This window comes from Acanthaster planci, linkage group LG02 (assembly GCF_054643075.1).
Source record: "Acanthaster planci isolate LZ-2023a linkage group LG02, COTS_SCS, whole genome shotgun sequence".
In the NCBI taxonomy this organism is placed as follows: domain Eukaryota; kingdom Metazoa; phylum Echinodermata; class Asteroidea; order Valvatida; family Acanthasteridae; genus Acanthaster; species Acanthaster planci.
Window position 1 is genome coordinate 17258770 of NC_141778.1, and position 23945 is coordinate 17282714.

Sequence of the window (23945 nt, forward strand, 5' to 3'; positions counted from 1 at the left end):
GAATGTTGACGTCTTGAATACAGATCTTCCAATGCCCTAACAAAGTAGAGAAGCATGAACAAGTATACAGGAGGTGGATTGGGCAGCCAGGTATTGCATGTATTGCATTATCCAATACAGAACCTGAGTTAAGTGGGAATCGATAGGGGACTCGAACAATCCATGCTGTCGTTGCCACTCTCTGAATGTTTGCTTCAGAAATGCAGCAAATTTGCCTACAATTCTTGTTTTGCCCAGCGCAACAGACAAGAGAGAGGTCTCAATGCAAGGATGTCAACGAACATTATGTGTTACTTTGTACATTGCAAGATTACTATGAAATGATAAAATTCCCAGTTGGTCCCTGGAAGATTTTAAATTAGTCCTGATACTTACAGCACCCATCACATAATCTCTTATGAAGTCTTAACATTTCTGTCCGTTTGTTTTTCAGTGGACTAGATGTTTCGCTACTATATTCAACACCACTCAGAAAAACCATTTTCCCAAGTTTAAAATCACCAATATTGTATAACATCTAAAATACATGGTCTTCAGTTGATGATAAAAAAAAAAGCACATGAACATGCCCCTTACGTTTAGTTTTTCATAAATTCTTGGCCTATTTTATATTTGTCTGACAAAACATCTAGCAAAATGCAGACAGTTATGTCACACAACTTCGAACAAAACATCCCTCAAAGAGATCACAAGTAAGGTTGTATTCACATTAGCTAAGCATTTAAGGGCTTTTGCATTACCACTGAGACTCCAAAATTCTGCAACATGAAAACTTTACGATGAATAATGCATAAAAAGTTGCAAATCAACAAAAAATACGTGTACAAAGAACGGCTGGATAAATATATATAAAATACACACTTGCATATTTACACTACCTGGCAAGTCGCTACTTTTTTCAGATACAGATATCTTTGGCTATGGCAGGCACTTTGTTCATTTCAGAGTATGATTAGTATCCCCACTGCTTTGGAGCATTACCAGATGGGATCCTTGGTTTGTTTGTTTTTTAAAAGCACCACCTTCACCGTGCACCATCGCTTCAGATGTCAGGACACACAACCAGATTCCATGGTTAGGTCTATGGATGTGGTAAACTTGGCTGTATGTCCATGCCGCAGCCCGTTTATGTATCCATGGAGACCAAGGGCCCATGATGGCATCCATTTGCCATTAATCTGTGTGTAACTGGCAGCTGCAGCCAATGCATACTTACAGATGCAGCCTTATTTACAACATGGCAGCAGACTGTGTGGGAAGGAACATTTTCAAAGGCATGTCTGTACGCTGTTTTGAGGATAGTAACCCGAAGCTGCATCAGTCTGGTACCCAACATCAGCGTCTACTGCATCTTGTGTCAGTGACTGCAATTCACCGTGTCCATAGTTAGCGTAGACCTCACCATTCTTATGCCGCACCAATGTACTGATTGGATAAACTTGGTCACCGCTGCCGCGGCAAGTGCTGTAATCACTATAGGCATCGCGGTTACGTGCTGCCATTCTTGTGTCCGTGATTTCCATTGGGTCTTCAGTGATAGGCGAGAGAATCAGTGGCGTGCCACTGTTCCGGTAATGTTTATTGTTCACATGGTCCTGGGGAGGCGTGTTATGCGAGTTGTTCAGGGGATGTCGCTGCTTACCCGAATTGCCCCTTGCTACAGTTCCATAATTTCCATTGTAATGGCTGTCTGTTCCTACTGAACCGTTGCTTCTGGAGTAGTTCTGAGCAGATGCATAGCCATAGTTATCACGGTAACCCCTTCCTACATTAGTGACAGGTGTCTCATCAGACCATGACACACTTCCTTTATTACTGCTGGGCATCTGGGTGCTTATGTCATAACCCACAGATTTGTCAGCATACAAGCTGATTGGCCTGTGGATAGGCTGCTGTGGGATGATGCTTGCTGAAGCAGAGCGAGGTCGACGCGGCAGCTCTTGGTGGTTCCAGCACTGGTCTGAGTGGCCGAGTGTGGCACATTCTGGGGTGCAGTGGGGGCTGGCCATGTAATGGTCCCTGGATGGAATTTGGCCTAGGTGGATTGAAACAGGATCATTAAACTAGTGTCACTGATAATCGGCATTACATTAGACAGATGACTGCCCTGTAAATTGATAGAGATACTGGCTCAGGTTCATGTCTCCTTTAAAAACCTTTTGATTAGTTGCTATACAGATGGGCATGACCACCACAAGTCTGGTTCTCATACGTTCGTCTTCAGTCTTCAGTAAAATTCTAATCAAGGTTCTACCCAATGCTAGGCCACATATTAGGGCATACAGCATGTACTCTGCTGAGTACATGTACTCTGTTTATACAGGGTAAAAGTGATGACTGAATTTGGTGGACAGAAACTGAAACAGTGGAGCTGGGCCTGTATTTCATGTAATGTTCATGGTGGACAGTTTGGCTTAGAGAAACCAGTTTATCAGCTGAAACTGTTCATGTCTTGTGTTTCATCCTGTTTTTGCTTGGTTTCTGAGCTATCATCAACGCCTGTGTATTTGCCATGTGGTATTTTCCCTTAGCTGCTAAAATGTTGACGTTTTCTCGAGTTTCATGCCAAAAGAATGAATGTTACCTTGGCCACTGAGGCCAGAGAGCTTTGGGCAGGAGGAAGAACGAGGTGCTCCACGTACAGAATGCTGGATTGGGAAGATGTCTTGAGTGGAGTCATGCTCGTCATGATCTCCTTGCCCACTGTCATAGCTACTCCTGTTGGAGTTATCACTGACTGCATCAGTCTCTGTACGCAGAATGGTAAGGAGCTTCTGGACCTGTCAATTAAAAAGTACACGTAGGGTCTTAAGTCTAGTTCAACTCAGTTAAGGTTATTGATTCTTCAAACCTCCAGCTATGAAATGATTGGGGTTATTAGTTGTACCTGGCTTAAAGTCAGGTACAACTTGGTAGTTGAATCTGAGCAAGGGTAGTCCACTTCACTGTATCCTGATTTTGCATTTGAATTCCATTTCATCACACTACAAGTTTATATGGTCATTTGGGCAAGCCTCACATCAGAAACCTCCAGCTATGAAATGATTGGCGTCTGTGTGCCATGTGAACCCAAGGTGGAAATTATCTTTATGGTGCTTATTGGAGCATCTTTTTGCAGAATAATGTAAAAAATGAATAAATGTTGAAACTGTCTAGCTCAAAGAATTTAGATTTAAAGACATATGAACATGAAGTTCACATTTTTCCCATTTAACTGGCACAAAAAAAGGTTGCTCACAAAATGCCTTATTTCAAGAAACAGTTTACCTCGGCATCAGTATCTGGTGTCCGTCTTGCGACTGTATCAGACATGACATCGGAGTTACTTCCAAATGTTGTCATCTGATGGTTACCAAGCCTGGAATCCAGTGTTCCATTAGCCTGTGCTGCCTGGGCCCGCCACTTCATGATATTCTTGGATTGGACCGAGCCAAGGGATGCTGTGACGGACAGACGAGAAGAATCGGTTGACAGCTTCCGCTGGGGAGTCATGTTGTGCACTTCGGAGAAGTAGTCGGTGCTGGTGCGGCTATCACTGCTTGGCAAGTCAGATGGAACAGTGTAGACCTGCTTTGGTTTGGTCTTGGAGCGGCGCTTGAAGTGGACAAGGAGGAAGATGAGTACTAGGAGGATGAACAGAGAGCCAAGGACAATGGCAGTGATGACAGGCCAGGAGGAGAGAGGACTTGCATGCTGAGTGCCATCATCGTCCCTGTCGCCACTATTAAATTTGTCCTCAAGACCGAAATCGGCAGCAGTGAGATTGAAGCGTTCAAAGAACACTGCAGCAGGGAGAGAAGTGTTGAAATCCAAATCAGTGATGACTACAATCAACTCCAGAGGAGTGATCTGGGTGGGTGTCCCGCCATCTGAGATCTGAATAGTCACCTCGTGAGCACCTTCCCACGAGCTGGCAATTTTCTGAGTCGTGAGCAGCTGGCCAGCAGTATTGATGCCAAAAATGCCAAGTATGTCACCGCCGCTGATACTGTAGGAGAGCTGGCCGTTCATCCCCTGGTCACGATCAGAAGCTTGGATAGGGACCACTAGGAAACTGGCCTCTGCCGATTGAGGTATGAAAAAAGTGTCATTGCCCATGTTTGGGGAGATAACCTCAGGAGCATTGTCATTCTCATCCCTCACGGTGATGCTAACCAGCACCTCCGATGTCTGTGGTGCTATGCCATGATCTGCCGCAGTCACGGTAAATTGAAATTCCTTGTGCTCTTCAAAATCAATCACTCTGGTGGTTACAATCTTCCCAGTTTGTGGAACAATGTGAAAGAAATCACTCGCACCATTGGAGTCGGCTTCTCTGATGGCGTAAGTCAGCTGAGCATTCGGCCCGGTATCTTCATCTGTTGCTTTTGTGAAGCCAACAACTGAATTGACAAACTGATTCTCTGGGATGCTGAACCGGTAACCTGGTTTTTCAAAAACAGGCTGGTGATCATTCTGATCTTGTACGTCAATGATGACAGTAGCATTGCTACAGCGAGTAGGAACTCCATGATCACAGGCACTGAGGAAAAGACTAACCGAGGACTGAGCCTCACGATCGAGAACAACTTCTGCGGTTATCACTCCCGAAGAAGCATCAACGGCAAACATGTCTCTTTGTGTCCACAGCTGATAGGTAATATCTGCATTTATTCCTTCATCAGGATCACTAGCTGATAGAGTAGCAACGGGTAAGGACAGATGATTGTTCTCATCAACATTGGCATAGTAAATAGGTGTAGCGAAATAAGGGGGATTGTCATTGATGTCCTCGACAATAATCACAAGATGGCTAATGGTTGTCTTGGGTGGAGATCCCTGATCCATCGCCTGAATTGATATGTTGTAGACGTCCACAGCTTCCCTGTCTAAGGTCCGAAGAGTGCTGAGGAAGTACTGTCCATCACTGACCTCTTGGAGGCCAAAATCAGAGAGGGTGTTGGATAAAGAGATGCGAACCCTTCCACTGCTACCACCATCAGGATCTGATGCTTTGACAAATGCTACAGGTGTGCCCGTTGGGGTGTCTTCAGAGATATACACCCAGCCGTTGGCTCCAGCTTCCAAAGCATTTACTGTTAGTGATGGATAGTTGTCATTGATGTCGATGATGTTGATGGTGACAGTGGTGAAGTCGGGTACTGGATTGGTCACTCTGTTTGCAGCTCTGATGACAAGTTGGAAGCTCTGTTGCTGCTCGAAATCCAGGAGTCCTTTGACAGTGATCATCCCAGTCACTTCATCAATCTGGAGCACTTGACGAGTGGCTTGGGTCACACTGCTGCTGAACGAGTACTCAATTTGTCCATTGGTGCCCCAGTCTGGATCCATGGCTTCCACTTGCAGGATTTCAGTGCCGACTGCCGCATTCTCCTCGATGCTGACCACGTAGTTGGGACGCAGGAACTGTGGGGCATTGTCGTTGGAGTCAAGGACTGTGACATTCAGGATGACAGAGCCTGTCTTGGGAGGGTCCCCTCCGTCATGAGCCAAGAGGGTCAGCAAATAGCTACTGCGCGTCTCGCGATCCAACTCACCTGTTACCTCAAGCTGTAACGACACAGAGTTGTCGGCGTAGCGTTGGACAAAGAGCCCAAACTTACCACCAAAGTCATTCAACAGGGAATACCCTTGCACGGAGTTGACACCCACGTCCGGGTCCTCTGCCGTCTCCAGAGGGATTTTAGTCCCAAGAGCGATGGTTTCGGGTATCTCCAGCGGCAAGATGGCTTTGCTGAATTTTGGAGGGTGATCGTTCACGTCCTCAATAATCACGGTGACCCGGATGAAGTGATACTGGGAAAGCGGCGAGACCAAGACTTCCAGCTCATACTGACATGCCGTGCCGCTGTTGAGAGCACAGATGGTCTCCCTGTCGATCGGCTGCGTGGTTGAAATATCTCCCGTTTCACCATTGAGAAGAAAGTAAGTTTGGTTCTCCCAAGTGGCCGTGAGGAGCTGAAAACGTGTGTCCTGAGATGTCTCGATGTCGAGATCCGTTGCCAAGTTCCCCACAGTGTAAGCCTCATGTTCCTCCATGACAGTATAGGTTATCTCTTGTGTCCAGGCTACAGTCAAGAGATTGCACGTGAAGATGATGCACAGTATTGATGCAGAATGGGCCATTGTTCAAGGATGCTCACTTCAGTTCAGCAGGCAATCGATGACTGTCGTTTTATTTAGAAGGTATCTTGCTCTTTGATTCCAGCCAGCCTGCTGAAGAAAAAATGCAAATGTTATATTACTGCGAAGAATACTCAATTTTAGAGGGTTGAAAGGGAAACAATGCCAATATAACCAACACTGACTCGTAAAAATGCACAGACATGCATTGAGTATTGTGAAATCAGTGGCGTATCCAGCTGGGGGTGGATACAAGTGTCCCCCGGGAGACGCAGTGTTGCCCTTTTAAAAATGAATAGATTTAAAGCGTACACATTTTCGAAACGTTACTACCACTTTTCCTAGGGTAGTGAGGATTCTTTTACAGATAATAAAACAAAATGGACCGTTGTTTTCAAGGGAAAATCACATTCTGTACTCTTCGTCCATTCAAACTGGATCCACCCACTGTGACTATCAACCATCCGTAGAATACACTGTGCTTCTGTTGTACAGAACATTAATCTCAGACCACCAAAAGCGCTAATTACGCACGCAGCTGATTAATGTTACCGATACCGATCGATAAACTCCTACTGCTGTAATCGATGAAGGAACACACGCTTGTACATTCTAAATACAGCTCCTGGCCCAGAACAGGATATAGTATTTGTTTTAATCAGAATATGATTTTTATATCGAGAATTTCAGTCTCCTCTTTAATTTAATTCTCGAACTTGAAAAAAAAACGCCTTAATCTACCTTGCAGCAATACTCATTTTTTGTCATTATACATGTACGTGTACAAAGTTGCAAAATGACGTAACCTAAAAAAATCCCACCACTGTGTCAAAACTACCATAACCAGTTTCTAAACTCCAGTTGAAGAATTCCTCGCAACAAGCACTGTCTGGGTACTTCAACATAACATAGTGTCACAACCCTTCGAAGTTATGAGAACTAATAGAGACGCAGCGCTTAACAAGGCTTCCATTATTATTACAACCGCGGTGTTTCATCTGTAGCCAATACCGATATCCAGGTTGTCAAAGCCATTGACATTTGAACATGCATTATTTGTCTTTCTGGGTTCTTTAATTAAGGAGAGGCATGCCAGAGCAGCCTGGACCCCACGCTGGGACCACTATCCCTTACAGTATCGGTTACCCGCCGCGGCAACGGGAACACTTTCGAGGGGGTTCTGGTTAATGCGGCTTGTACCAGTGCACATTCTGCGTCGATCATGAGTAATGCATCTGAAGTTTACTTAACCTTCCGTGAAAGAGTTCAGAGCGATGAGGGAAGTGGTCCATTTTCGGAATCTGAAAAATGAACTCTTTCTTGTTGTCATAATCATAATCTGTTCATACCGGTATATAATGGCATGTGAGAAATTACTCCAGTTCAGGAGCTGTGTGGTGTGAACAGTGTGAACTTTTTAAGTAGATTTTCTCCTTTTTCTTTTATTAACTTTCACAAAATGTAATCATCTGAATGGTATTAACTTTTGGGGATAAATATCGCCGGAAATGATTACCAACAAAGTTCTTATTCTGTCCTTCTTAACGACGTGATTATTCGTGAAAATGGATCATGCTAAGAGATTTGTTTCTTGTTTAAATTTTACCCTGCCCAAAAGCAGCACGCTTAACCTCCTGTGTTCGCGGTGCGCATGCGACGTGCGTGTTGTGGACGCTACAGCCAGTGATCAAGTTGTGATCGACCTCTGACTACGGGTCTCATGGCCCCTTAACCCCGTCCAGATTAAGCTAAATCCCGGCCTTATTATTCCAAATCCATCCCCCAACCAAGGACAGGTAATTCTTTTTGCATCAAGCACACTCACAAAAGACTTATTCAAAATAAATCATCAAACAGCAGATACATCCCGGTGCGTTTCACTATGGTTTCACAAGGTACTGTTTTCGTGACTATGGAGCTGCATACAATCGACGGCCGATCTTCGATACTGTGGAAACGGCAGACTTGAATGTTGGTTATTAAATAGGTTCAAAAACATTCAGAGAAAAGTCTCTAGAGGCCATTCATGAATCTTCTGCATAACAAATAAGATTTTTACATAATTGGCGGAAAATCTCACCGATCCCAAAGTTTTGTCAAGCTGTTAAACTTTCCAGTGTAGATCTGTTCGTTCCTCTGAAATTCATGAACTGTTTCGAACATGACATTGATGAATGCGTTTCATTAAAATCGTTTATTAGATACAAAACAACAAGCCTGAATTGCCCCTGAGTCAATGTACTGAGCAGGCTGACATCTGTTCGTATTTTTTCGAAGGAGATTACGAGGTTGTTTTTTCCCGACTCCGGACTTTCTGACTTTATGCTTTCAATAAAATTGCTGGGTGTTGAAAAGCAACTATTCCAAAAACTTTTTGCCTGAAGCCACGTCTCGAAATCGAGACCCGAAAATCCAAGGACTGTAACCACAAGGAAACCGAAGCAACTGGCAAACAAGCTCACCTTTAAAAAATATTCCATCAACGTGTGCCTAATGCATTAACGATCGATTAAGGCACGTACCCAACTGAGACCGTACCCAAGTAATCAGTGCACCCCTTGTGGGAACCAACCACCCCAAGGGCAAACCAATTTCCAAGGGGACATTTCTCCACGATTTTTTACCGATAACTTGAGTCATTTCGAGTGCACCTTGCGAGTGTAGATGACTGCGTGCCTCGCCGCCGGGCGTGGGTCGACGCGGCTCAATGTCAGGGGAGACCGTTCAAACATTCCACGCCAAAGTCTCACTGACACGTATTAATGACTGCGGGCCTAATGATAATGCCACCTCTCTCCTGTCATATTTTTAGTGCAACAGAGTCTCCATTGTTTCAGAATGAAGCGAACTCGAGCTTTAAAAGCATTTTCGAACCCATTTGCTTTTCTCTAATTAATCATAAACAGCAAAAATGCACTGCAAACTGTTGGAGTTCCGACAAGGGTTAACTGAGATGGATGCACCTATATATCGGTCTGACAACATTGGGTTTGAAAGGATATAACCCAACCCTCAAAGGAGAGAAGAACTTTGTTCTATTGCCCGAGAGAGCTTAGACCAGGCCTACATTCCACCAACAGAGAGCTCGGTTGACGCCAAGACGGTATAATCGTAGAGCAAAATGCTAAGGTTTAAATTACAACACTGAGTGAACAAAAATTAAGGCGTGGGACCCTCCAAGTCTGTAAACGAATAATGCAATTGATTTTCTCAGAACCACTTTTTGTGCATGTTTAAACTTATCTTCGATGTATGAACACTGTTTAAAATTTGTTTGCAGCTCAGTGGACTGTTAAGTGAGGGCGCTGCTATTGTGATCTAAATCCAGGATGACACTGCTGTCATGTTCAAATTTTGGACCAGAATTCACCCTTTGAAAACATGTCTGAGAAAAGGCTATTTGCTGGTTTATAGTCAAAACATACTTGTACAACAAAAACCTTAAGGAGATGGAAATGGGTGATGGCGACGTATAAGAATCTAGCAATTTTGTGTACCTAGATCAATGCGACAAACGGTTCAGTGCCTCGGATTACATCACAGCTTTGCTCATGAATATCAATCTCTTAGCATAAAACAAGAACCCTCTAAAATACAGGTACAGATAAAAACAGCGAAACAAAAATTGAAAATAAAGTCAATTGTAACCCAAAGGTGCAATTTCTAGCATTTTTGTAAAACCTTTCTGATGTGGTCCCTTTAACGTTGGTATGCTTATGCTGTCATACATGCAACAGCCAGCCCCTCCCTCCAGGCACCATGAACACCGCAGAGCCTCGCCTCAACACCGCACCTTCCTCCCTCTCAACGGGTGTATCGGATGCAAATCCCTGCCTTGCAGGGGTCTGGCTCCGACGCTGATCTTGAGCTTCAAATTCGGTGGTTTTTAGTGGCTTTAAGTAATGACTGGACCTGAACTGCCGGTGGCAAAACGGTTTACAAGCCTTGAAGCATTGAAAGCATTGTCCTACACGAAACCAACAAGTTTGAATTCATTGTGGAATTATACTTTTTAAATCTGTCATTGATTAAAATTTTGATGTTCGGTTTGTGTATACTCAGTTGACTTTCAGAAAACAAGCAACTCCACTATCACGCATAGCGGCATATTACGACTAAGAACGATGGCAGGCTTCCAAGCAAAACGATCTAATTTCTGTCTCAATAGTAAATAGACGGTTCACTACAATGTATATGCCTGATGAACAATTATTAATAAATAAATGACAAAATACTTTCTGTCGCCCTGCCCTCTCTGCATGCCTTTAGATCGGCAAATCTGAGTACGTGTAGGCCTACATGTAACTTCTCCTTCTCCTGTTGAGCAAGAGCCGCATATACTCAAGACATTTGACGACATAAAGATATCACGCGTCAAGATTCGCTAAATCCGAAGGCACAGCCTCTAATATTGTCCTTAACAAAACAACTTCCGTACGACCTCCTCTGGACGCCTTGTTAAGTAGCAGAGAACGTACAAGGCGAGTAGCAGAAGATGCAGTCCCTGGGTGTGATGCAGCCATCTGGTGCTTGCGATGAGCTCGTAACAATTAGCTCTACATCTAAGTCAGCTAATAGTGCGGCCTGTCGCTGCATTATTACAAGACATGGCAACACACAATCAATGCATCGATCGAACAACTCAGAAGGGCAGGCTGCCACGAGCGGACGATCGATGCATGACCAGCCCTGATAAACTGAAGAGATCCATGTATGTGTACACGTAGTACATACATGTTCTCATAAGTTGAAAAAACAAACACCAGAGCATCAAGCCCGGATGTAGGGCCTATCGTTCGTAGATATACTGTTTATTGGGGCAGACCATTGCTTACCAAAAACTAAAATTCCTACATTGTCTTCTCCCCCGAGCCCCGAGAGAGGACAGTTTATAATAGGGCTCAGTGAATAAATTAATAATACTCTAAAAGATCCACCAAAACAAACATTGCCATTTCGAAGTTTCTCCACCTTTGTTATGATTAGTTGAAAAAGGCAAACGCTGCGCTTCACAGGAAGTTAACAGTAACTCATCTTTGATAAACAACTGTAAGCACACGTTTGTTATTTTAAAATTGGGCAGTCTAAGGTTGTCACAAACTCATTTTACGGTTTCCAACGTTGAATGAACTGTCCTTTCGAAACCCACCACAAATTAATGTTAAGCATATCACACAGCAGTAAATGTATGGTGGGGAAAAACATGGTGAGAAATATGGAATTTTGTGTTCACGCTGAATCTTTAAATAATAAATGGCACACGGTTTTCCGTAGAGTTTTTCGCTTTTCAACCACAGAAAAGGGAAACTCGTTCAGCATTGGCATGAATGTGTCAAGAAAAATTCCACTAATCGGTTTCAAGTCATTTTCCCATCGAATTGCCCCACATCAGACATTTCTTATCTTAAGCTGGGATAACAGTCAGGATTAACCGCTTTGTAATTTCCTTGAAAACAACGCTGGGCACCCGTTGCACACACACACCGTCCTCAAAATAACGAGCTCGTAGGGAGTCCTCTCCGGCCAGATGAAAACCAGACCCTTATCTGACTAATCCTGAGGGGTGGTGTTGATACATATTGCCCAGTCCCAAACTTGGTTTTCGCCAAGAAGGAATTTCAGTCTCACTTGGCTTCATAAACGATCTCCTTTTGCTATCGGAAGTAGCAAGTTTTGCTTTCTTTCGGGTGCAAAATCCCTGGGCGAGTCTTAAACTTTCTACACTAAATATGTTCCCAACACCTGATTCTGCCGCAATTTATTTTAAATGAAAATAAATGAGGCAAATAAAATACCGATCAGCAGAGGGCACGTCCTGTCTAATACACTTTGTAATAACATGAATAAACCTAATTGTACGATGCTTATTCGAATTTCAGAACAGTTTGATACAGCCGTCTGTTCCTTCCCTGTCAAACCCCTGAATGCCCTCCTCAGAAACTTGACAAGTACAGGTAACTAATTGCAGGTGTTAGCAGAGTTAACGTTCATGATAATGTGGACATTGTTTCAGCACAACGTCAAAGATGACGGAACCATAGTGCCTGAAACGATGTAAACATGGTACAGATAGTTCTTTTGCATGCAAGCGATTTAAATTTCAGTGCAATCTTAAATCCATACACACGCTGAAATTATAAATCATTTTGAGTATAATGTAGCCTACAAGCAAAACATCGCCATACTTGTAATTGATCAGTAAGCAATGAAAACAATCACTTATTTAGGAAATACAGTAAACTGTTGAAATTATTCATATTCACTCCACTTTTTCATGATACAGAATAAATATCAAAATGGTTTTAGATGCAGCCACGTACCTCTTCTAAAATCTTGCTTCAAACGGGAATATCCTCCAGCGCTTTCGAAACTTAGGTTGCACTTGTTACAGAAGTTTACGTTTATTCAGCCTGCGAAATTTGGTATCGAGAAGACTTCTGATCGAGCAGGTAGCGGGCAGTGCGCTTGTGCAGCGAACCTGTGCAGCCTGCGATCCACGGCAGGCCTACTGTTGCCGATGAACACCTCACTGATCAAACACGCCGAACGCAACTGGGCTGGACTCGTTGATTACTGCCGTAGGGGTGGACTAAAGGCTGTCGCAGGTATGTGGCTATTCTTAAGCATATTTCCCAGTCTATATTCCCCTTCTCAATCCTTTTTAATACTTCAGAATTATTTTTTGGGTTGACTATTAATAACTGAAAAGGTTTAAGTGGCCTCTCCACATTCTGAAAGGTTCAGCCTCCCCCGAATAAAAACGGCTTTTCGGCGTCGGCGAGAGTGGGTATCGTCCACTGAACTATCATAGTTACATGATTCAGGGCAGGAATTCAGGCCAGTGACATTTCGCGCTAAATCCGTGCCGAGGCCCACTTGTTTGTGTGATTTATTACACCATGGAGATAGGTTCCTACCTCCATGATTATACTTTGGGTTAATTAAAGCCGCCGACAGTTCAGCTGACTTGCCTTTTTAATTCTTTGCACAAAGCTTTCGTGTTGATCTAACTTACGGTCTTTGTTATTGGACTCACTTCGCACCTCCTACTCAAAGCAACTTCAAGTTGTGCTGTGGTTAGGGCAGCAGTGTGGTTTTATACGGTGTTGTGTGCAAGTGTGAAAAGCATTGTAAAGGCTGAAACCTTTTGTCATTTTTCGTTGACTCGTGAGTCACAGAACTTTTAATGACCAAACAAAAATTCCCTTTTTTTTCTTCAACGACAATCGTAATCTTCAGGGCAAACTGCACGTGCATGGTAAGAAGAGGAAGCGATGCAGGTGAAAAATTCTTTTACTGCGATTCAGAACTGAGATCTTTGTTTTTCATTAAGAAAGCGATGTTTACAGCTTCCTGGGATAGCACCACCTCTTAACCTATACACAAGGTAATATGTTTATGGTATTAATGGCATGGAATTATATTTACCATAAATTTGAACCACAATGCATGGATTTGAAGTCAAAGTCGCACACGATGGAAATTCTTGCCCCAAAAATTCTCGTGGCACGATTGTTTTTTCAGTAAAGATTTTGTGATAATTTGGGAGCATTTTGAAGTCCACCGTAGAAAGATTAATTTCGTATCCACAAGAAAACGAATATCCACCTTGTTTCTTTTACTTCTATGGTCAAAATGGATCTGGCATGATGAATCGCCTGTTCACATAAACCCTATTGACGCGCTGTCATAAATACCTAAGGCAATCTTTGAAATTAGTCATAGAATGGCATTTCCTCGTTGGGCTGATTATGTAGCCACTAAGTATCAGATAAGCCTGAATTAAAATAAATATTCTTATGCCGTCCTCATGTTTGGTGGAGAAAACAAACTCGTATATTATGGTTGTAACAATGTTGAGATTTTGTGAACAGGTGGGATACACAGGATGCACCTTTAAGTTTCCAAAAAAATGTAGTGGTCAATGAATCAAACGCCAGATGTTCATCAAGGCCAGTTGACCCATTGATTATAAAACTTCGTTAGTTACTTAGAATTTGGGGGCTGAGGCCAGTGCACCCACAACTTGTCTTTTTTTATGGAACAATATTTCTTTGAAATAAAGGGGTGGAACTTTTATTTGATTGGTCAATGGAATTATTCATTAACTTAGAGCAAGGTGATGTAACTTTACTGAATAATTTACCTATGACTGAAATTCAGCAACTATGTTAATATACTAGATTTCTAGAGTATAAAAACCCCGAAGCCGGTTTAAAACTTTGCGAGCAGAGAGCTGAAGTCTGATGAGACCAGTTTGGGAAGTGTTTTCATGTTGAGAAAATACATGTTTTGTGAATTATTTTGCTGCAGGGAACTACTTGTTAGCAAACCGGAGGATTTTCCTCACCAGCTCCCTGTTTGACTGTGAGAAGCTTTGAATGAGGCGAAGTTTTGAAAATAAAAGAGACTCATATTCCTGACCAACTTCTATTTGTCAACAAACACTTCTTCCAAGTCTGAATTGTTCGTGCACTTGGGCCAGGACGAATGCTTCAAGTTTGGTTACTGAGACTCATAATTCAGCGTTACTAAAATACGGAGCTCTGGAAGTGCCATCCGACTTGTTCAGATACCGAGATAATTTTTCTTATTAAGTCGACTTATAAAGTGTATTTAGTCAATTTAACGAGATAAATGATGTTGTCAAGTCGACTTCCAAATTATGGTAAGTCGACTTGGGAGATACTTCATTACATCAAGTCTACTTTCAGAGTTCCCTATGTCGACTTGGCGAGATTATTTATGTAGTTAAGTCGACTCCCTTATTTGGTGAGACGACTTGACGAGATAACTTATGTCATCAAGACTGCTTTTGGAATTCACGATGTCAACTCGGCGAGTTAATGTATGTTGTCAAGTCGACTTTACAGTTGTGGGAAGACGACTTGGCAAGAACATTTATGTAGTCAATCCAACTTCCTAATTCTGGTAAGTCAACTTGGCGAGATAATTTATGTCATCAAGTCTGCTTCTAAAATTCACTGTGTGGACTTGGCGATGTAAATTATGTTGCAAGTTGACTTCATAGTTCTAGTAAGTCAACTTGGCGAGATAATCCATGTCATCAAGTGTACAACATGCAGGCATGAACTGACTACTCACAAGTGAACGTGACCTGCAGCGTATTTTCTCGCCAAGTCGACTTGCTAGAATTTGGAAATCGACTTGACAGCAAAATTTATTTCGACGAGTCGACTTAATGAATTCTGAAAGTAGACTTGATGACATGAATTGTATCGCCAAATCGACTTACTAGAATTACGAATTCGACTTGAGTATTTAACTTATCTCGCCAACTTAATACAAGCAAAATCTGGAAGTAAACTTGACAACAAAAATTATCTCTCCGAGACGACATACCGAGTTCTGGAAGTAGACTTGATGACATAAATTATCTCGCCAAGTCGACTTACTTGAATTAGGAAGTCGACTTAATAACATAAATTATCTCGCCAAGTCGATACGGGGAACTCTGGAAGCAGGCTTGGTTTCATAAAATATCTCGCGATGTCGAATTACTATACTTAGGAAGTCAACTTAAGTACATCATTTATCTCGTTAAATCGACTTAAATACGCCTGATAAGTCGACTTACAAAGATAAATTATCTCAGTATCTGAACAAGTCGGATGGCACTCACAGAGTGCCGTATTAAAACATCTCGTGACAAGTTAAAAAGTTGAGATTGTTACATGGCGGCAACGTCGGGATCTTCTGAAGAGAGAAAGCTATGAGCACCCTCGGCATAGCGCAAATCAAAAGACGGCAGAGTAAGAGGAACTGAACTTCTGAGCCTTTCGGCGAACACGTGATTTGGACCAGGGGCAGGAAGACAAGACCAAAAGAAGATCCGCTGAAGTTGGTGTGACTACCGAAGGTGCCAAGCAGACTAAAGAAGAGGATTAGAATCCGATCTCAACGCAGGCTGTGACAGTGACCTGCGGACAAGGGGACCTGAGGACAAGGCAGGTGCTGCAAAGTGAGCGGTGTAGAAGATTGCATGGAAAGGGTCTTCAGACATTGGTACAGTGGTAAGTCATTCTCCTTGCAGGTATGTGCAAATTGGCAGAATTCATTTACAAGTAATTGTATATGCTGAGTTATGTGTATACTTTGAGCACTATCAATGTTTTAAGTGTATATGAATAGTTCTAGGGATAGAATCCAGACTAGATTATTCACAAAGTCCCTGATGGATCAAACTAATGATGATGAGCTGGCATATACTCAAAGAAATGAAAATGATGGAGTGTCAAATGACCAGTTTAATTTGCAACTGCAACTGGAATTAGAAAGGATTAAATTGCTACAGAAAGAGCGTGAGTTAGAGATTCAAAGGTTAATGGCTTCAAATAAAGATATGAGAAGAGAAGAAGATGAGAGAAGTCAGGGAAATAGAAGTGCCAAATGTTCAAGTTCCAAAACTAAAGGACTCTGATGATATTGACATTTACATACAGACCTTTGAAAATCTTATGGTCATGCACACATGTTCCAGAGAAATATGGGCAAAATTCCTTGCACCACAATTGACGGAAAAAGCTAGAGAAGCTTATGCAGGTATTGCTTTGGCATATTTAGGTAGCTATGATAGCTTAAAAAGAGTTATCGTACAGAGGTACCTGCTAAATGCTGATGCTTACAAACAAAAGTTCCGGCATAGTAGGAAAGGAAACTATGAGTCCTACAGAGAATGGATAGTAAAGATAGATCAGATGTTTACAAGATGGATGGATGTAGATAGAGTGGAGGATTTGTCGGATATGAAAAAGGTTATGGTATAAGAACAGGCCTACAACCAAATGCCGGGGGATTTAGTTGTTTGGCTAAGAGAAAAGAAACCGGATAGTGTCGATCGAATGGCTGAACTAGCTGATGACTATGTCACAGTTAGGAAAGGTGTAATGAGCCAGCAGGGGGGTGGCAAAGGCCAAAACCTGGAGATTGGGGTGGTAAGCCAACAGGCCTCATCCTAATGGGCACAAGGGGTCCAAATATGACAAAGACAAAGCAAAGTCATCAACTGGAAATTATTCCAATTCAAATTCAGGTTCTCAAAAACCGATAAATAAACAGGATCAAGTGAAGGCCTATAAATGTTAGCCCAGACTTCTCAAAAGATTTTGTGTTACAGACAGATGCATCGAATCGAGGACTAGGTGATGTCCTTAGCCAGAAAGGAAAAGATGGGGAAGAACACCTTGTGATGTATTTAAGTCGAAAATTGTTGCCAAGAGAGGAAAACTACCCTATCAGTGAGAAAGAATGCTTGGCAATAGTGTGGGCAGTACAGAAGCTTCACAAGTACTTGTATGGCAGGCCTTTCACTATTTCAGACAAACCACAAACCCCTCACTTGGCTAGAACAAATGAAGGCCAATAATCGAAGACTAGTGGGATGGTAATTGTTGTTACAACTATACAAGATTAAGATTGAACATAAACCAGGAACAAATAACAACAATGCAGATGCACTATCTCAAATGTACTAGAAATACTTTAGAATGATCCTTAAGTATGTTGAATGTGATAAACAAATACTTTATTATTATGAGTACCAATAGTTACAGTGTAGTTAGAGTTTATAATTGATAATTTCGTATATTATTAACTGTACCAACAGAAGGTTAAACTGAAAGTACTGGTCGGATCTAAATGGTTCATAAAGTATTTGATTTTTATGAACTAATGTGCTTAATTGTTTTTCTAATTGCATGTAATACAATTTGCTCAGTGATCTGCCAAATTGCGCATACATATTTGTAAGGTGGATGATCGAACCATTTCCATGTCTAACCCTTTACTTCAAGTTACAGGAGCATGGAGCCATCATGACAAGAACTGCAACTAACATTATTAATCTTACAGGAGGAACGTGAGCAACTAAATATCAAGTCACTTGATCGGATGTTTATTACTATTTGTCCATTATTTTTTTCGGGAAAACACAGCTTTTCTCTTGAGAAATTGGGGGATGCAACAATGTTAAGATTTTGTGAACAGGTGGGGTACAGGATGCACCTTTAATTTTCCAGAAAAGTGTCGTGGTCAATGAATCAAACACCAGACGTTCATTAAGGCCAGTTGACCCATTGATATATAAAACTTGGATGGTTACTTGGAATTTGGGGGCTGAGGCCAGTGCACCCACAACTAATTGTCCTTTTTATGGAATAATATATCTTTGAAATGAAGGGGTGGAACTTTTATAAGAAATTGATAATAGTCATGGATTTACATCATTTGGTTTTAGTCTGATTGGTCAATGGAATTAGTCATTAACTTAGAACAGGGTGATGTAACTTTACTGCATGATTTACTTATGACTTTTATTCAGTAACTATGTTAATTATGGTAGATTTGTAGAGTATAAAACCCCGAAAGTGTGTTGAGAAATCGAGTTGAAACATTGCGAGCAGAGAGCTAAAGTCTGATGAGACCAGTTTTGATGCTTTAAACCTGTGAATTGTTTTCGTGTTGAGAAAATACTTGATTTGTGAAGTATTTTGCTGCGATGAAACACTTGTTAGCAAACAGGAGGATTTTCCTCACCAGCTCCCTGTTTGACTGTGAGGAGCTTTGCCTGAGGCGAAGTTTGGAAAATAAAAGAGACACGTAATATTGGCCTGACCAACTTCTGTTTGTCAACAAACATTTCTTCCAAGTCTGAATTGTCCGTGCACTTGGGCCAGTTAAGGAGTCGAGATTGTTACAATAGTATTTACTGTGTCTGCAGTGCCCATAGTTCAGGTGCGCTGGCAGAGAACCGTTGCTTGCCCGGGGCAAGATGTGTTCTTCCCGATACCATTCCGTTCCATTTACATTTCAAGTGGACCATAAAGTTACTATGAGAAGATAAATGCACATGTACTTTCGCAACGGATTATAACATGGTCTTCTTGTCTATGTTTTTGACATTAATATAACAAGTTTGCCGTCCCTGTTTGTTTCCATTGGCAACCCTGATTTGACTTTAACATTTCCAACTGGGTTGCATTCCGCCCCACTGCACTCCACTCGGATGTGCCTACTGCCATAGTTTCGAGTGCGTTGGACTGAGTGATGGTCAAAATGGCGAGGTTCCTGAGGTTCAAATCGAGTTTAAATTGGACCTGCAACCTAATGGATGCAGCGCACTGGCTAGACGCTCATACAGAATTCATGAGATTTGGGCTGGCGAGTCTGTCCACCAGCGCAGCACACAAACACTGCAATAGTACTACTGACATATGATGACGCACCCTGGGGACATTTTCACTGTCAATGTAACACCATTTAATCCTCAAACAGATTATAGATTATTCTAATTATTCATCATGCTGACACTAGAGTAGCACATGTCATGTCACCTAATCTCATCAATATATTGATTATTGTACTCGTTTAGGTTGATGCTAAAATTTCAACACTACCTGCTTAAAGTAGCCATCGTCCCCAAAAGGACGAAGACATATCATATGATTAGCTTGGATGATTTTCATGATGGACAATCTAAGAAATTTTAGCGTAAAATTAACGTAAAAGTTCAGAACCTTCGGCTCTCAGGTAGCAAAGAGGTGGAAATCATAGTGGAAATCTTCCTTCGAAAACTTAATACGTGCACAGCTCACCAACGTATTCCTTCCTGTAAAACTGGAAATTCAAATGCCAGGAAAATAAAAGAACTATGAAGGGTCAATAATTCCGGAAAGGTCTTGTAATCTGCATTGTTACGATCTAGCTTACAACTTGTTGTATCGATCTCTACACTAAAAGCCGATCGTCTTGTTGGATCACCAGGTAGCAAAAGCACAATGGTTTGTCCAGCAACACCTGTCCGACCGCCTGGGGTCAAGATTAGGGCCACACGAGTGAATAGCCTTTAGCTATTAACTCGCCGAAAGTAATAGTGCCTAGTTCTGAAAACTTGCGACAACCATTTCCACATGCTGACAAAAAACAAGTGGACGACTTGGTCCACGAAGTTAAAACATCGTTCAAACTTGTAAAGGAATCGTGAGTTTGTCACAGTGACACGCATGTACATCATTTTGGGTCCTGTTACACATGAAAAAGTTTTATATCTTAAAGTTTCCATCAGTTCCTCACGATCTTTCCTGCATGTCATTTAACTCGTAGAGGTAGCAATCTTGGCAGTTGGATTCAGGCGTAGTCAAAGGGCATTAAGTTGTCGTTTATTCAGTCTGTCCGAGTTCGATGAGTTCGACGGAATTTCACAAATACGTTTGTTAATTGCTTTGATATTTTTCGGTTTTGTTAACCGTTGCTTTTGTAACATGTAGTTTCGCTGTTTATTTTTCATTTCTTGCCTCTCTTTTCTTGGTATTTGTGTGGTTTTGACCTGTACTTGCATTTGAACAGCCCGGCTCAGCAATCACTCAATCATCGATGCATTGCCGATATATGAGTCACTTTTATAACTTTACTTTATACGACCCTCGTGGCAAGTGCAAACCACCGTGGATTTTCCTTCCGACTCGGGCCGGCACCAAGCAAGGGGGCCCCGCCGGGAAATCGGAGTCGTTCGCGGTTCATCAAAAATTACGGAGTGAGGTGTGAAGTTGATGTGTTTGTGCGATAATGTGAACGACTCCAGACTTGGAATGGAGAAGGGGAGAAGGCTGGTGGTACCCGGGTGGCATTTGACGGGTGTTGGGTGCAATATTTACAAGATCAGTCCACGCAGGATTGGGATTTCACAAATATGACGCCGAAATCGAGATGTGTTAGCTGAAAAATGTCTATACGGATTTAAATTTCGAATGCAGATAAAAACTGGGTCTATATGAGAAATCGAGAGGATCGACATAACAGATGACCACCATGTCATCAAAGTTTGCATTTCTCATAAGTTTATTTTAACTTGCGAAATGGGGTCAACCGAGCAAAGAGCCCAATGGGAGCTATTCGCAGCCCGATGAAATCTACTTCAACTATCAGAAGATGTGGATTTTTTTCGTGCAGAAAAGAAACTGCAATGACCTCGGTGATAGCAGTTTACAGCTAACTGAAGCCAACCTTGATTCCATTGTCAGGGTTGGGAAACCGGTGACGGACTAATTTCTGTTCAAGTTGAAAAGAATTCTCTTCTTTATATTTAACCATGGAGGAAGGAACACCTCCATGATTTAACCACTATACGCAGACCGTCCTCCCCTAAATCAGAATTAATCCATAATACGTATCACCACCACGCTGTGCGCCAGTTTTTCCAAGCTTAAGATTTATATTCCATTTTTTGTGTCCGATGCACATGCATTACACCAGTTACAATTGTGACTAAAATCATCTGACTGCCCATTTCAGCTTATCAAAATGTAGGTTCACTTTGGTTTATTTTCCTCTCCAGATTTATGGATAGAGAAAATAGCATGCAGACTTCGAAGGTACACAATGAATGTTTATGAGCAAACGTACGTGCTGACGAGAAGGGACAATCGAAATAAAACCTGAATAACATCCACAAACGATTTCTTTTAGCTTCCCCTGTATTCTATTGTTACAATCCTTTGTACATTCATAGATTGTCACGGTAGAAGGGCACATTTTATATTGTTTTCTGCTTCACCGATTCCGAGCTTTATTCCGACGAACGGCTAAGAAAATATCGCGAATAGTCACCCAGCCAGCAATTCAAGGATGAGGCCTAACTTAATGGGCAACTGCGTCATGCATAAATCCGTCGTAAAAAAGAATGCACAAGAATGCCTTGGTGTTGCTTGAAACATAGAGGAACTGATTGAGGTTGCCTTGCTTCACCGTAGCCACGTTATAAAAGTTCACATTTCCCCGTCAAGCAACAAGCCGTTTGTCTCCAACAACCCCCGTGTACTATGCCTACCGAAAAATAGGGAGAAGACTGACGGCCACATCGTCTACATATGTTTTCCCGTAATCCATTAGATGTACACTTCAAAAGCAGGAATACCAATCAGCAGTGGCCTAACTACGGGGGGGGCAGGTGGCTCAAACAGAAGTCGATGGTCCTTCCTGGATGCCCCCCTGCAAGTTTTAAACGTACACAGCCCATATGCTTTCCAGTGTCCCTTCCAAAAATGTGGGCACCCCCGGCTGCCTACTCATAATTTCAGCACCCTACTAACCCCGGTCCCCTTCATCGATGAACAGTGAGTACTCAAATTGTCTTTGACCGACACAGGATGCTGGGATGCTTCCGATGCCGAAAAGAATGATATAAAAACAACCGGCTAAGTGACATTTGTGGGTGTGCTTCCTGCCATCAATACAAGCTAGTAAAATGAACAATGAAATTCATATACTCGGCCTGTATGTCTCACTAACAGGGAAACATGGGTTGACAGAATAATTTAAACTATGACTGGGAATAAAAGCAAGTTTCGATGAAAATTGTTGGAATTCCCTGCTCTAAATAAAATGATAAGACAAATTCTTAAAATATATTCAACAAAAAAAATCGGCCACCTTTGCAGGCGCGCCGTTTCCGTTAACTAGTTTAACCTTCCATAAAAACTGGCCGAGCACTTACTCTCAGGTGGTGAAAGGTGAATGTAAACTCGCACACAGCGTGCGTGACGCTCCGTAAAGACCCAGCATAGACGAGAACTCGGTGCTGAGTGAAGCAAACCAGACCACAAATTGTCTCGGGGTGTGAAGGGTTCTCAGATCAGTTTTCCACTTCCAACAGCCGTCAATTCGACTTCGAAAAATTCATCGTAATCACTGGTTGCTCATTAACTACATTAACTAATTTTGAAATCTAATGAATTTTATCCTGGTTTGATGGAAGCAAATTTATGTAAATCAGACTGCATGACCTACATGTACGACGACTGTTGACTGAAAAATTGTACAGGCCACCATTTTATTCTGGTAACTTGTCGCAATTAAGCAAAGACACTTGAAAGTGCCACTTTCTACTGAAACTTAGTGGTCATATCTCAAAATTAGTTCGGATATTTTTCTTTGATTAAGTAATTATTAGTAGGCCTACATCACCAATCGTAGTCCTCGCCAAATTATTGGTCAAAGAAATCCAGGCACCAACAGGAGAAAACCAACCCATGCATTTTGGTTATTTTTGCCAAAATACACCCGTTTTTTTAAAACTGATGTTAAAAGCATTAATAAAAACAAATCTCATCAGAATAATGATAAACTAAGAGTCGCTGTGTGACAGGTCTGAAAGTTTCAGACAGGAAACAGTTTCAGATCATCGCCCAAATCAATATTTTATTATCTGATTCCAACCGCCATTGTTCTCATTGTTGGGCGTACATACTCCACGCTTCTGACTGTGTTACTCCAACGGAGCGTGTGGTGTATTGTGGATGGGCCAATTATTTTGACATCTGTAGGACAATGCTAGACCACTCATCACCTGTTATGGGGCAGGCATGCGACCTTGAACCACCTACAATGCTTAATACTCCCTCACACTCTCTCGATGTCAACATCTGTTTGTAATTGTTACAAAAATGCAATAAATACGTGTTATATTCAACCTATAATGCTATTCCTATCATACAATATTGCACTGTTCCGATATTCTGCTTAAACATGTTTTAATAACTTAAACACCCATTTTCCCGTTCTGAAAACTCCACTTGATTTAAACAGCTTTCAGTCGGCCGAGATTCACCAGTCGTACTTACTAATGTTGGAATTCGGTATTGTTTGTCAATTTTTAATTTGATCTTTACTTAAGTTAAGAATTCGGGCTGAACTGTCTTGAGGGAGGGGCAGCCAGTTTTAAATGGGGGTATCCCGTATGGTGGTTTTTGGATTGTCACTTTAATTTACTGATTTTTACAGTCTTTTTGGCCCTTTCTGCTTTGTTT

At 41.9% G+C, this 23945-nt stretch overlaps 1 protein-coding gene and 1 long non-coding RNA gene across 5 annotated transcripts; one reads left to right on the forward strand and one right to left on the reverse strand.

The window, feature by feature from the left end:
• Positions 1-478: 478 nt before the first annotated feature.
• On the reverse strand, positions 479-22857 carry LOC147799957 (protocadherin-1-like). Of its 4 annotated transcripts, none has more exons than XM_087133149.1 (4): positions 22634-22857; positions 3268-6213; positions 2585-2780; positions 479-2035 (listed from the first exon to the last, which is right to left on the reverse strand). In XM_087133149.1, the coding sequence occupies exons 2-4, from the start codon at positions 6124-6126 to the stop codon at positions 1269-1271; spliced, it is 3822 nt and encodes a 1273-aa protein (XP_086989275.1). In that variant the 5' UTR covers positions 6127-6213; positions 22634-22857; the 3' UTR covers positions 479-1268. The 4 variants fall into 4 exon arrangements, with proteins under 4 accessions (XP_086989275.1, XP_086989273.1, XP_086989274.1 ...); XM_087133147.1 differs by having other exon boundaries at positions 3268-6216; XM_087133148.1 differs by lacking the exon at positions 22634-22857 and adding an exon at positions 12444-12616.
• Positions 13076-14551, forward strand: LOC147799958 (uncharacterized). The gene is made up of 2 exons (XR_015424603.1): positions 13076-13510; positions 14437-14551. It is a non-coding gene; the product is annotated as an uncharacterized LOC147799958 (long non-coding RNA).
• Positions 22858-23945: the final 1088 nt, after the last annotated feature.